The sequence below is a fragment of the Indicator indicator genome, chromosome 12, assembly GCF_027791375.1.
Source record: "Indicator indicator isolate 239-I01 chromosome 12, UM_Iind_1.1, whole genome shotgun sequence".
Lineage (NCBI taxonomy): Eukaryota > Metazoa > Chordata > Aves > Piciformes > Indicatoridae > Indicator > Indicator indicator.
In genome coordinates this window covers 27,434,126-27,449,231 of record NC_072021.1, presented here as the reverse complement: position 1 = coordinate 27,449,231, position 15,106 = coordinate 27,434,126, and the positions used below count along the sequence as shown (strand labels likewise).

The following is a 15,106-nucleotide window of genomic DNA, read 5'->3' as shown; positions in this document are numbered from 1 at the left end:
ACATATATCCATTAACAGTCAGCCCAGAAAAGCTGGTTCTTCTAAGCTCTTATTCAGCTCCTAATGGAGATATTTAAAAGAGCTCAGCTAAACTTTCCAAAAGGTGCTTACTCTCCATGGACTATACAGAAGGTCTTTCAAACAGAGACTTCTACACTGTGTTGAGAGGATCAGAGGCCAGGATTCAAGAGGACAGCAAGGCTAAATTGTGCAGTGCACTTAGACACAGACCAAGTAATAGACATGCTAAAACTCACTGTTAAACCAGGGCCTGACTGAGGAACGGAAACAGGGGCAAGGCATGACTAGGATTCGAGAGATAAGTGAGATTATTGTTGGCTTGTATAAGTATTGTGCAGTAGGTAGATACATTAAATATCTTTCCTTTCCAGTAATTGTGTGTACTGAAACCCTAAACTCTGTTAAACTTGATATGGGCTTTGCTTTATCTGGTATGTCCCACAGCTGTCTCCTCCTGTATCTTTATCTGTGCCACTGAGTTTATGAGCTTGAAGGACAAGATGAGCTCTTGCAGTGTTTTTGACTCCATTGCTGACAGAGATACCTCTGCTAAGGAAGTCTTATCCACAAGGGAGTGTTCCAAGGAGTGTGTTCCCTTAGAAGTAAATAGAACCCCCTTTTTCCTTCCCTTACACTTCTCACAAATAGCATGATCGACACTGGTGATCACATTATGGCAAATAATATGAGAGGTACTTAAAATCCTTTCAATTAATACTGCACTGAGGACCGGAACGCAGATCTAGCTGTAATCCATTCACCCCACTCTTCCTAATCCCCAAATCATTGCATTCTTCCTGGGTTTAGTTTCAAAACTTTTCATAACATTTGAAGAAAACGTTGCAACATTGATTTGTTACACACAAGATAGAAAGTCCTTTTATAACACTGCATGACTGGTGTTTAACACAGCTTTCTCTCTCTGTAGTACCTCAGGAACTGCATTATTCCCAAAGCTGTTTTGCCCTTTTGTCTAAATAACATCATTTTCTTGTGTTTCCCATCTGCAGCAGGATGGCCAATAGCCAATCACAATGTTTTCCTTGACATGGCACGGATATGCTCTAATTGCCTCTCTAACAAAGACCTTGATTACATCTGAATTCCAGGATTTCTGAAGGTGAGTTTTTCATGGCATCAGCCTATTTGTTTCTTACTGATTACCACTTCAGAGCTAACCTTTCACTCCTTTGTATCTCAGACATCAACAGAAAATCTTTAACCCAAAAGGAAAATTAGAGTGGGTAACAATGTCTTAAAAGGCAGAGCTGAACCATTTCTATCCAGCACAGTGTTTCTCTAAAAAAATGTGATAAGTAGTGAGGACTTCTTATCAAGTATTGTCATTTAATAGTGCAACCTAATCCTCTTCCCCAAATCTCTGCCATTTCTAGAACTGCTCTGCCATACATTTGCTGTCTAGTGAAACTGTCCCAACAGGTGGCAAGCTTTCTCTGTGAAATAGCAGCAAAGGCTGTGTGCTGGGCCCCTGGATGGGTCTGAATTCGCTGCTGCCCCCCAAACTCCAAGAGGAGTTCGAAGTTACTGCCTGAGATGTCAGCAGGGGTAGAGATTCATTTACAGGAGGGTCGGTGACTTTGCCTCTTCTCTCTGCTCCACTCTGTGGAAAAGACCAACATGTGAGGTACAGTATCCCAAGTTCAGCTATGCATCATCTGGAGATGCTTACTATCAGAAACTGCCAAATTCTGACCTGTCTAAGGCAACAGCTTTGGTACCCTGTGTAATCTGTGTGATTCTGTGATACCTGGAGTCCAGATGCAGCTTTTACTTCATTTCAGCGTTCTCTGGGGGAGCACTGGGACTGAGGAGGACTCTTGCCATGCTAGTTTGCTTCTCCTGCGCCAGGAGACGTCAGGCAGGGCATAGGCAGTCAGTCCTGGCAGGTCTGTGGCAGCTGGAGGATGAATAAACCCTGTGTAGTTCTTTCTCACAACCCTGGGAGACACAGGTAAAACAGAACCTTATAGCAGTCACAGGAAGAGTGGTTGATGGAAGGAGAGTGTGAGTGCAGTCCTCTGCAATCAGTCAGGATTTTGTTACCTGAGGTGGGCACTAGAGCAAGGTGATTGCTTTAAATAAAGCTGTTTATACACTGACATTTCTAGATTAAGTGTATACACAAGCCAGGGAAATGGCAAATGTACTTCCTTGTCAACATGAAAGCATGGCCAAGACACAGGCATCGGACTGTGTTCTAGATGTTCCTTCCATAATTATCTGTCCTATGTAAAAGGTTTAGGATAGAAGTAAAACTAATTTACAGCAAGACATAAAAAGACCTTGAGACTACACAATTCGTATTTCCCCAGAATTCTCCTGGAGACCCCAAGGACTGCTTTATGGATACCAGTATCCCAAGGCACTCCATTTCAGTGCTGATTCGTACCACCTGCCTTATTGTTTTTTGCCTTCAACACTATCAGTTCTGTTGCACTTTTCCTGTTTGGGAAAGTCTCCAGCTCTCATGACATTTTTAAGTGACCTTTGTGTAGAGTGAAAGTTCCAAGTACTAGGCTTCTCATAGCATAACTCCATTTATTTAGAAGCTTAAAAACCCAAAGCTATCATAATTTAAATCCCAAATCTCTGGAAAAATAAATGCAATTAAATGTTCCATAAGGAGAAGAGAGATGGGTGATGGCACAGAAAAGAAAATGACAGTAAATAAAGAAACAAGGACAAGGTGAACAATTCTTTGTTTTTGTTTTTGTTTGTTTGTTTGTTTTTTCTTCTCTTTTGTTACTGTTTCAAGAGCTGGAAAACCCCCAATTTGTACTGAAGTGAATAGTTATTTCCTTGAGAAAAGGAAATACAAAGCTAAAAATTAATATTTTTTCAGAGAGGAAAAATTTCCATTTAACCTCAGAGAAGCATTCACAGGTTGCAACAGAAAAAGCAAAGGAAATACAGAGATTGTTAGAGGCAGCAGCAGCTTTTTTTTTTTTGCCTACTACCCAAGGACAGGAGCAAAGCTCTGCTGAAAAGGTTCTGGACAACTTCCACCTTCCCAGAACCAGGCTGTGCAGCTTCAGCAGTCTTTGTGGGAATGTGTTGCACTGCAAGGGGAGGCAATAAAGAAACCACAGAGCAAAAATCCAGATTACAAAATCACTTTAGGACCATAGCAGATGTTGAGCAGTAAGAAACATGGCTTTAGGTCTCTGTTAAGAGTGTAGGAGAATAAAGAGAACCTCACCTACAACAGTTCATGCTGTATGACTGTTCTTGTGGAAGCCTGGTGGATGATCTTCACTTAAAATATGTGATTACAATTCTTTTGCAAAAGATGATACAAGGAGTATCATGCTGCCTCTATTCCTTGTTCCAGTCACTGAGGACTTGGAATCACAGAAACTCTGATGCTCACAGAGATGAGCTTTAATTATTAGGCTGAAGATGAGAATTTGTCCCTTCATCTAGATTAGGGACAAGGATAAACTCTTCCCTAAAACTGCTGTCCATAAATCTTGCAGCTTTCTCTGAGAGCTCATAACTCCTAGCATTCACCCTGTTTGCCCTGTAGCAGCTGTCTCAAGGGAGTCTGCATCTACATAAAAGAGTCTCCAAAGCTGGATCCAGACTTTTCCAGTGATGGGTACATAGGAAAGGTGACCTTTACATCTTGCATGATGTTCAACTATCTGTCTAGACACAGATTTAGATTCTGATGTTCAGGATCTCTCTGTGATTTTCTTAGCCTTGAACATTTGTCTTCTTGACTGAAAAACCAGTAGGCAAAGGTTCACATCAGCTCTGCAGCTCCCAATGAGCCAAAATAAACACATGCACCTCTCACAGCTGTTTTAACCCCACAAAGAAGGCCATCTGATGGCATGAAGGCAAAGGCAAGGAACAAAATACTCAATGTCATTAGCATGAATGTTGTGGTGTTACCAAACAGTGGCAAAAAATTGACAAGCTGCTGCAGTACTTTTTGATTACATAGATTTCTAGAAGTCTGTGTTTGATTTATCTGGGTTTTCCTTAGTTCAAAGCAGAGTAAGTGCAATGGAGGAATCAACAGCTTAACTATTCAGCTGGGCTGGGTAGCCAACTCTACCTAAAGAAATCTCTTTTGTCTTCATGACATTAAGCACATGCTTAAGTGCTATGCTAGAAGTAGACTGGGTTGCTGAGCACATTCCAAAACGAAGCCTTAAGATTTCTAGAATTCATTCACACCTTCTCCACATCTAGTTTCACAAGTTAAGAGCTCTTTTGGCAGAGAAACATGGAATATATTCTGATATTTTTTTCTTCCACATAAATGTCAGGATATGAAAAGTGGTACTGAAAGAAGTAAAAACGTTTTGGGAGATGGTAAAACCATAAGGCTGAAACAATGAATCATACTGAAAGACAAAAGTTCTGATGATAAAGATGATTTTGTCACAAGGAACTATTTAGCAATAAAATCTTTCACAGGAAAGGAATATTGAATCCATGAGATGACAATATTTACACAAATCAGGGAAGGAGTGCAGTGTTAACCCTTTCTCAGAGGCAGATCAGTTATGTTTTACCTTGTTACTCAGAAAGAGTCTGACAGCAACAACAGAAAAGATGGCACTGTCCAAGAAAGAAAACTTAAATCATTTACACAGAGGCAAACACTCTATTTTATATGTTGAGAAGCTTTTATTGGATCACCACAATACTTTTGATTAGTCACATTATGGCTGTGAAACATCAAATTATAGTGTAGTCATTTTCCCAACAAAATTAAATAAGAAAATAAAGAAGCACAGTGCATGAGGCTTTGGCCACTGAACTAAGCTGAGTTTTGAAAGCCAGTCCCAGTATGGTGCAGAGGGGATTTCGTCACACTCTTTCATAGACTCTCGTGCAGACAACTCCTTTCATGGCACATTCCTAAGGCACAAAGGCAAAGATTAATATAAACCTTTCACTGAGAGCAGTGTGTCTGCTGCAGTGCCCTCTGAAGTCAGTGAAAATCCACGTCACATGCAGCTTTACAGAGGTGCAGAATTATTTGAGAGAACTGCAAAGTTATTTTTGTATTGCAGATGGAGTGGCTTCTGTTTCAAAATCTTCAGAGTTAATTAAGTGGCATATAATGACAGAGACTGCAAAATTAGGCTTAGCTTCCATAAATAAATTTACCTTCCTTCATATTATTGCTGGCTTGACAGAAATACCAGCCCATGTAGTTCATCATACCACAGCTCACCAACACTTTCAATTTTACACAGGATTATTTGTGGAAGCAGAAGTAGCCTGGGTAGTTCAGAGGTCAAGCTTCTGTCCTAAAACCCTTTGCACATATGAGTCACAAAATATTTATCCTGACCCTCTCACCCCAGTAGCCTTCAGCAGCTCCTGCTGACTCACAGCCGCAGGATGCGTGCTACAGAGGTGGCAGGACATTAAGAAAGATCTCATTGGTCTGTCAAAGAGGAGGCCTCCTCCAGAAGCCTGTTTGAGGCAAGGGACAAATGGCAGGATAGCACTGGGAGAGGGACTCTACCTCTCTGCTTTTTGAAGGTGATGTGATAAGCAGAAAAAATTCACACAGAAATGTGGCTGTGAGGAGCAAATCATCCTGAATGAGAGCTTAAAACAAATTGCAGTCAGCACAAGCTAGCACGTAAAGGTGTAATGGTGCTGGTTTCAGACAAGTTGCCAAAATTAGTTTGACTCCACTATTAAAACACCAATTAACAAAGTAACAAAGTACTTTTTTTTAATTCATAAGTGAAATCTTAATGTTAGTAAGTGATCCTTACCACTAGGGTCTCTAAAATGCATTATCACCTTGGCTCAGTCAACCCATGGCTTTCACAGGGCTGCTAGAGAAAGGCAGGTTGAATGCAGGGTAGGGGAAAGCCAGCATTCCCCAGTCCCTGGGAAAGAGTTGGCCCCCTCTCCACAATGGATGCTTGAGAGGGGTCATCAGGACCTGGCAGTCTCCTCTTCAGGTCACTATGCAGGCAGTGTGGGCACCGAGGTGCTGGCTTTCACAGAGCAAATCTCAAGCACCCACTTAAAGTGCCCAGCATGCACGCATTTTTCCACATGGAAATAGAAAGGGGAAAAGGTGTAAAAACAGTTTTCTAACTTGGACAGGCTTTATTCCAAAGATAGGAAACCGGAAAGAGCCATTCCAGAGAGTTGCAGTATGCAACTTACAAAATTTATTTGCATTTCACAAGTTACCCCTGTTTGAAACCCTCAATTATTTTAAGAATAGTCATCTTGAGAAGGGTAAGTATGCTGTAGCTCTGCTGATATAATAAAGACAATTTGCTGTATGAAACAATATTTCTCTCCTTCCAGTTGTTTCCTAAGTTTAGTTCCCTTTTCTCCCCCTTAATATCTGTCATAAGACAAAGGGAAAGCCAAAACTGACAGCCTGGTTAGACAGAAGCAAACAGAAGGCTTCATCTTTCTGATCTTCAAGAGCATACAGGGAGTGTGAACTTACCACCACCATTTTCCCATCAACCAGTCTTCTCTTTATTGTGGTCTCTTTGCCATTCCACTTCTGCACTTGCACCAGTGCCCCTTTCTCCAAGGTTACGACACTCTGCAAAGGCCAAGAGAAGAATTTCAAACTACAGCCCAAGCTTTGCAGAGTTGAGTAGCAATTCACTTTATGTTCAGCCAGATACACATTCTTGGCTAATAACACATTTAGTAACATCAGTTTCACCATCATGTTATTTCTTCTTTCAGTGCTTTCGTCGAGTAGTTTGGAAAACTCATATTGCCCTAAGCAGGTATGACAAACTCCTCCTAGTGCTCTTCTAGGACATGTCTAGAAGCTGATTCCCCATACCTTCACTTTCCTGTCATCTGGTGTTGTTTCATCGAACTGCTGGCCCAGTTTGAAAGAGATCATTGTGTTTTTGAAGGTGCTTTCAGTTCTGATGGTTACTATGTCCCCTTTCATGCTGATGATCACATCAGGCTTTGACAGGCCACCTAGTTTCCGGGTAGCTAAGCCCACTCCTAGAAATCAGAAACAAGACTATTATTACATTCTAGCAAGAAACAAACTCAGTATGCTTCCATAAATCTTCACTGGAAGGATAAAGAACAGTTCCTTCTTGAATACTCTAATGCTTGATTCAGGTGAGACTTCAAATCTGGAAGTACTGTGCTCAGAGGATGAGGGAGCCTCAGGTGATCGAGGTGATACCTTCAGCAAGATAAAAACACATACTTGAGCACACACTCATGTACACTGAACTAAGAAGAAACGTGAATGGCTAACAATCTGCATGAATTTGTGTGGAGATAGAATGGGCAGAAAAATTCAGAGTAAAGATCTATTTCTCATAAAAGCTTGCAAAAATATATATAAAAACCCCTCAACAAATTTGAGAATCTGCACGTTTGTTAACCAGCTGCATGGAAGAAGCAGGATGCTGACCTGCCAATATGCTGGTTCTTGTTCATTAAAACGTACTGGAGATAAGGCAATTCCCAGGTTACTGCTAGCATCCCTTAAGAATCCTTACATCTAAACCTCAGTGAAAAGCACAAGTTTGAAATGTGAACAGTGTTGAAGCATACAAGCACAAAGCTGCAGAAAGCTTCAGGGAAAATTCCATCAAAAGCTTTTCATATTGCTTAGTGCTTTCCAGTCCAGACCATTTTCTACAAACTGTGAGGTCTGGGGCAAGAACTGTGTCCAGTTCTGGACCCCTCAGTTTGGGAAAGATGTTGAATTTGCTGGAGCATGTCCAGAGAAGGGCAATGAGGCTGGGGAGAGGCCTTGAGCACAAGCCCTATGAGGAGAGGCTGAGGGAGCTGGGACTGTTTATCCTGGAGAAGAGGAGGCTCAGGGGTGACCTCATTGCTGTCTACACCTACCTGAAGGGAGGTTGTAGCCAGGAGGGGTTTGGTCTCTTCTCCCAGGCAACCAGCACCAGAACAAGAGGACACAGTCTCAAGCTGCGCCAGGGGAGGTTTAGGCTGGAGGTGAGGAGAAAGTTCTTCCCAGAGAGAGTGGTTGGCCATTGGAATGTGCTGCCCAGGGAGGTGGTGGAGTCACCATCCCTGGAGGTGTTCAAGAGGGGATTGGACGTGGCACTTGGTGCCATGGTTTAGATAGTCATGAGGTGTAGGATGACAGGTTGGATTCGATGATCCTTGAGGTCTCTTCCAACCTTCTTGATTCTATGATTCCATGATTCTATAATTCTGAGCTGGAATGAAGGCCACTGATGATGCATTGTTGCTTTATAGAAGTAGAAAGGGGGTAGCTGGAGTTCTTGCCTCTGTTAATGCTATGCTATATTCAGATGAAAAGGTCTGTTTAAAAGGGTATAAAGTTATCTACAAAGTGTGTAATTTTTATTTGCAGTAATTATTCTATACTAAACAACTCTGTTCAGATCTTCAGAAAAATAACTGTAGCTGGACTGTCGTCCCACATTTAGTCTGGTTAATTAACTGCAATTCTTTTGTTATTCAGTTTAACATTTCAGCTAAAAGAGGTCAGTGTCTGAATGAATCATTTCTATAGCAAAAGCAATGCTGTAGCTGACTGTGCACTTGCTATATAGGGATGAAGGCAGCATTAAAATGAAAAACAATGCCTAATTTATTACATTCCTGGCGTTCTTCAGTAACAGATAGATTCATTCATAGGATTTAGACTTCTGAAACCAAAGTATCATGAGACATCAGCTCCATTATATATTGTAAATTATCACAAGTCATGAGTTTAATGGTGCAACCAAGAAACATAAAAATTGCAACATCTCCAAAAATTACAGCATCTCCAGAGATTCTCCTTATTACAAAAAAAACAAAACAAAACAAAACAAAAAAAAAACACCACAAAACATATCAGATTTGGTCAGTTGAGCTAGACAGAAGTGAATTTATCACAGCAATTCAGCACCTACCTTTCTGGTTTTCCATTTTAAATGCTAAGGGAAATAAATTAAATTATGTGTGAAAAGTAGTTAAATTGCTTTAGTGGCCAGAAAGAATGTATCATCCATGAGCAAAACAAAGCATAGGGTGAAGAAGAGACATTCCCAAATGAAACTTAGTTTAAAAACAAAACAAAACAAAAAACCCCACCCCAAAACTACAACAACAAAAAAAACCCCCACAAAACCAAAACAAAACAAAAAAACAGGAAAAAGAAAAGAAAAAGAAAGACCATTTCTCACCCAGTTCTTTCATATAGTCATCAAAATTTTCACTGGAGATGAGTTTCCAGGTTCCCACGAATCGGTTGCACATTGTAGAGGCTTTTCCAGGCAGTGGTCCGTCAGAGATGGGCAGTAGTCCTGCAGAGAAGGGAGGTGGCCACAACAGCTCTTGGTGGGAGTCAGAAAGGTTGTGTGCATGACTCAGACCTCCCTGGCCTCCTTTTAAAGATGCCCAGCCTCTGTAGCGGGCAGGACGGGCCAATAGGAAAGGCAGTGCCAGGGCAGGACAATGTGCACCTTGTCCAAGGCAGCCCTGTCAGTACCAAGGCTCTGGGTGATGCCTGCCTCAGCTTCTTCAGCTGAATGTATCAGGACACTGAGGGATGCATGGGGACAAAGACATGAGGTGATCACTGCATCCACAGAGCAGTCAGGGAACACTGCAATGGGGTCTCAGCAACATGGAGCCACCAAGTACAAAAGCACTGCATCTATGTGAAACCCAGCTCTGACTGTGCTTCCAATGCCATTCTGCTGATAGCACCACATTAGAATAGAGTAGAACAGAACAGAACAGAACTGAACTGAAGATGTCAGTTGGAAGGGATCTATGATGATCATCTTCTACAATGGTCATGTAGTCCAACTGCCTGAGAAATTCAAAAGCTGATCAAACATTGAAATGTTATTAAGGGCATTGCTCAAATAACTGTTAAACACTGACAGGCTTGGGGCATTGACCATCTCTCTAGGAAGCCTTTTCCAGTGTTGGACCACAGTGTTGCCTCTCAGGCAATAAATGCATCATAATACCCTGCCAGATATCTTCAGGTTTTCCTGCTCACATGAAGATGCTCCACAACTTCCCTAGGACCAGAGCTCCCTTGTCCTGGGGAGCCCAGACCAGGCCCCAGCATCTCCAGTGCTGAGTAGAGGGGAAGCCTTACCTCCCCCAACCTGCAACACTCCTCCTAATGCAGCTCAGGGCATCATTTGCTGATTTTGTCACAAGGGCACATTGCTGGCTCATATTCAGCTTGGTATCCACTAGGACCCTCAGGGCCTCTTCTGCAAAGCTGAGTTTCAGGGTTTGAAAAGTTTGAGTTTGAATTTTCAAAGACTTAAAAAAAATATACGTTTAGAACTATTTTCTTCTTGCTTATCAAAACCAAACAGAAAGAACAGATCCATAAACTATGGATATTAGACAGGCAGGAATTTAAGGCACTTTAATACAAGACACTTCAAACTATCTGAAACATTTAGTGTAAGACCACATGAACTGTAATTCTGTCCTTCTCCTTCCTAAACCATCTTCCTGGAGAAAGCTATTGCATGCTGCATGAAAGGATTAGACAGCTTGTCTCTTATTTATGTGGACAACAGTTCCCTGTTTGGTTTTTTTTTTTGCATCATTGCACTTTCTAATGTGATCCCTCCTTGGCACTTTTCAGCTTTATATTCTAAGAGTGGAGGGACACTGGGATTATAGGTTGTGGGACCAAATTCAGTCAGAAAGAGTGAGATGGAGATAATGCCAGGCCAAAGAGGGTGAAGTTTGTGTCTCATCTTGAAAGCTGTCATATTGAAGAAGCATACTTAAATAGGGAAACAGGAGAGCCTGAGCAGTGGAAACATTGCCAGCTCTGGTTGTGGGGAAATGACAGGATCTCAAGTCACTAATTTTGGTATATACAAAAAGTTTTTATCCTATCAGTCACAACATAGGTAAGGGTAAGCTGAGCAGAGCTTCCCATTACAGCTCAGCTCTATTACAGTGCAGTGTAGGGAGGGAAAGCCTGGAGTGATTGAAAAGGAAAACAAAGAACTCTTCCTGCCCCACAGTAGGAAGCAGATGCTGTATCTGTAATCTATAAATGAATGTCAGTCTTTCAAGGTGTTGTCCACACAAAGCTTTTCTAAAGCAGAAATGCGTTAAATCACATTTTGTGTAAATTTGTGTATTTTATCCAACCTCTGGAAATGAGGAAGCTCCTCCTAAATGAAAATATCCATTATTTCTCCAGGAGTAATACGAAAATATTCTACCACTGCTCCTTAGGCATTCTTTGTTCTTTCATTTAACTATCTTAGCCACACAAAGACAGTTGAACAAGACAAGGCTGCTGCCTTTGGGAAATAAAAAATGATTGGGATGTTGTAAAACCAGGCCCAGAGAAATTCAAGAAGAGCAGACTAGTCAGAATAGAACAGCTACACTGCAGTACCAGTAACCTTAACAATAAAAGTGACAGAGAATTATTTATGCAGACAAAACCCCAGTCTGAAGCAGTCTCAAACAATGTTGACATTGCTACCATCTATCTCTTTGTCACTAAGAAAAATCAGCACTTTCATTTAAAGGATTTACAGCCTAGAAAGAAGAGCAGGCAATTATATCTTAGTAGAAATAAGTTCTGTGGAAAACAATCTTTTCTTCATATTTAAAGGGGGAAAAAATCAGAGTCAGTAAGTACATGTGATAAGAGCGGGCTTTGATTCCCTTTTTCTGCTTATAGTTGTAGTAAAACAAGGTTTGAAATCAATACAGTTGGAGATTGTGAAGCAGCAGCAGAGATAAAAGTAAAAATTTGTAAAAGTACTGAGCTAAAAATGTAGGGAGACTATTTAAATGAATTAGGAAAGTAAATTTATGTTGATTTCTTTAAAGGAAATATGATCTGGGAAAATTCATTGCCAAAAAAATAGTCTAAATTAAATTCCTAGGAGAGTAATGAAGTGAACAGAAATAAAAGCAGAGAACAGAGGCCACATGTCTGCTTTGCTGTGAGGACACCAGGGATGTTTTAACATTCACTTTATAGAGCCAAGGGATTGACTTGGAACAGGAGGCCAGCAGTCTGCCTCTTCCCAATAGCTACACTGGAGGGTGCAAACAGGCTTTTGTCTCCTTAGCTGGGGCACCCCATGAGACCACACCAAGACTGCTGGGCCCAGGGGAACGGCTACGTTGCTCAGGGCAGACTGCAGAGCTGGGCACACATCAGGCTTGACTGTCCAGGATGTCAAAGTACTTTTCAGTTCCTTCGAGTGGAAACAAGGAGTTAAAAGAAAACCGGAAAAATATCAGAAAGGTCAAAGCTCAGAATAAGCCTTACTTCATTTTTCTCATCAACAGCTAAAAATCTGTGGGTGTGAGTCTGCTTTCCTTCTTATCATTCAGGAACCTACACAGGAGTAGTGAGCAAATATGTTAGTGGGCAGAGGTCTCCTCCTTTCAGCATTCAAAGGTGCCTACTACATTAAGCATGTTGACTGCCAAGTTTGTAGGTGTTTGGTGAGATCCTCCTGTTTCAGGGAGGAAGGTTATTGATGATGTCTGACTTCTGGAGAATAGTTCAGCACTACAGAAAACAGAGGGGGACCTGTGCTGCTCTGCAGGCAAGGATAAGACACTGATCTGCCTTTTCCCTCTAGAAATGAAGGGTTCCTTACTGGAACAAGTTCCCAGAGATGTGGTTGAGGCCTCATCCCTGGAGACATTCAAGATCAAACTTGATGGGGACCTGAGCAACCTGATCTAGTTGAAGATGTCCCTGCTCACTGCAGAGAGGTTGGGCCTCTGGGGGTCACTTCCAAGTCTATGCATTCTGATATTCTGTGAAATATGTGCTGTCACCTTCAGGTCTGAGAGCACATACCTTTGTTTACCAGAGAGGAACTATCTCCATTTGTTCAAGAAGTCACTAGGCTACAGCCTTTTCTTAGAGAATAAAGTTTCACCTTCTTCAGAGAAAAGATTTCAGACATAATCTAAGAAAAACATCACTAATACTTCATGATGGTGCTGACCCTCTTAAAGGTTGTGAACAGAATGTCACTTCATTGAAATTTCCAAAAATTGAAGTTTTAAGTGGTTGATGTACTCACAAAGCCTGAATTTATTCACCAGGTACTGAAACAAGGGGTGATGCTTTCAGAGAGACTACCTGCCTCTGAAAAATCAGGCTGTGAAGGTTGGAATTGTACCTGCAGGCTTTATTAAGAACGTAAGGTTTCTAGAAAAATTAAAGGGCTGCTATCTGAGTATTGGAAATCTGACCTCTGAAATACAGCATTTCCATTTAACTATGGGTGAATCTTCAGTGCCTTTTTATAGCTCATTTAAGTCAATGTTGCTGCTTCTTAAGACCATCTCTCCCACGTAGGATTTCTGACAGTTTATTCATAGCTTTTTTAACACTCTCTGCATGATTTACTGAGTCTTTTGGAACTGCTCTCAAATGACTCCTTAGCTCACCCAGAGGGTAGAAGTCCTTTTTCTTTCCCCTCCTCCAGTTGTATTAATAGTGCAGAAACTTGGGAACAGTCTGAGTCATGCAGAGGAAAGTTCAAGTATACAAGGTCTCTACTCCTGGTACTAGGGACTCATAACCTTCACCTCTGACAGCTGCCCTCAGGAATGTCAGGAATATGTGGAATTTTGTTCACAGATCTTGATTATGAACCTTGAGATAGATTCATTTCACATTTTGTAGTTACTGCACACATTTTTAGCCTCTTCTTGTCCAGATTTTCCCTAGACTACTCTTTTTTGTTGTTGTTTGAGTCCTCTGAGGTGTAGAAATCAGGAATCCTGGGGATGTGAAGTTTGGAAATAGGAGGCCAGGGCTAAGAGCAGTAGGAGAAGGTAGTTTGAGAATAAGAAGAGTTGAGAAACACAGTGTGCAATGGGCTTTGCATCTAGAGAGGCTTGTGTTCTCCAGACTGTTCTAACCTAATGAGCTAGTAGAAAATGCCTAAAGAAGATTGCACCATAAGCAAACTTTCACAGGCTTTTAGCAAGCCTGAGAGTACTTTTAAAGCTATGATTCTTAATGAAAGGCTTTTTGTCTAACTATAGACAAGAACAGATATTAAGGAAAGGAATGTTAGCAAAATAATCACAGCTCAGAGCTACAGCAGCTCTAATTTCATGCTTATCAGGGTACTTCAGATGATTCCCAGATTTAAAATCGTTGACATTTGTGTGGGGAGGAGGTACCTGCTTCCCTGCTGTCCTGGATTCATCTGGGATAGAGTTAATTTTCTTCCTAGCAGCTGGTGCAGTGCTGTGTTTTGGACTGAGTGTCAGAATATTGTTGATACCAAATGGATAACTAAGCTAAGGGTTTTGCAGTTTCCCATGCTCTGCCACTGAGAAGGTGTGCAAGGAGCTGAAAGGGAGCATGGCCAGGAGTGCTGACCTGAAATAGCCAAAGGGATATCACATGGCACAGAACATCATGCTCAGTATAGAAACTAGGAGCAGTTGGCCAGGGAGGGGTGGATTGCTGCTGAGGCATGGGGCAGTGACTGCATTGTGCATCACTTGTTGTTGTCTGGGATTTATTTCTCTCTTTGTTATAGTCCTCTTCATTACAACTACTACTATAAATTTATTATTATATACTCTGTCAGTTATTAGATTGTTCTTACCTCAACTCATGAGTTTTACTTTTTTCCAGTCCTCCTCCCTCTCCCATTGGGAGGGGAGCAGAGTAAGGGCATGGCGTAGTTTCCAGTTGGGATTAAACCACAACACCTGATCACACTGGAAACCAACGCTGGGCATCCACTGCCATCCTCCTCCTCCCTGCCCCAGGAGCAGGCTTGAAGCCAAGAAAAGCAGCTCCATTATTCCTCTTGCTGTGCACAGATTCTTTGCAGTGGGTAGCCCACACCGAGAGCTCACTGGAGGATGTTGTTGTGTTTAGGTCTAAATCTATCACTGTCACACAACAAGTGCCACTCTTTCCACAGTAAGGCCCTGGGTGACAGTTACCAAGCATGGCACTAGCTCTCACACAATGCTTTCCTGAACAGCACCCTTTGCATGTTTTGTCCTCCCCAAACCCTTTTCTGACAAACTCCAGCACAAGCATGGATTGTAGAAAGCTAAACACTTTATTGAATAGGCACAACAG

General features: G+C 41.7%; 1 protein-coding gene across 2 annotated transcripts; it reads right to left on the bottom strand.

Annotated features, from left to right (window-relative positions):
- Positions 1–4,866: 4,866 nt before the first annotated feature.
- On the bottom strand, positions 4,867–9,270 carry LOC128970223 (myelin P2 protein-like). Of its 2 annotated transcripts, XM_054385320.1 has the most exons (4): positions 9,198–9,270; positions 6,845–7,017; positions 6,491–6,592; positions 4,867–4,917 (listed from the first exon to the last, which is right to left on the bottom strand). In XM_054385320.1, the coding sequence occupies exons 1-4, from the start codon at positions 9,268–9,270 to the stop codon at positions 4,867–4,869; spliced, it is 399 nt and encodes a 132-aa protein (XP_054241295.1). The 2 variants fall into 2 exon arrangements, with proteins under 2 accessions (XP_054241295.1, XP_054241297.1); XM_054385322.1 differs by lacking the exons at positions 4,867–4,917; positions 6,845–7,017 and having other exon boundaries at positions 6,507–6,592.
- Positions 9,271–15,106: the final 5,836 nt, after the last annotated feature.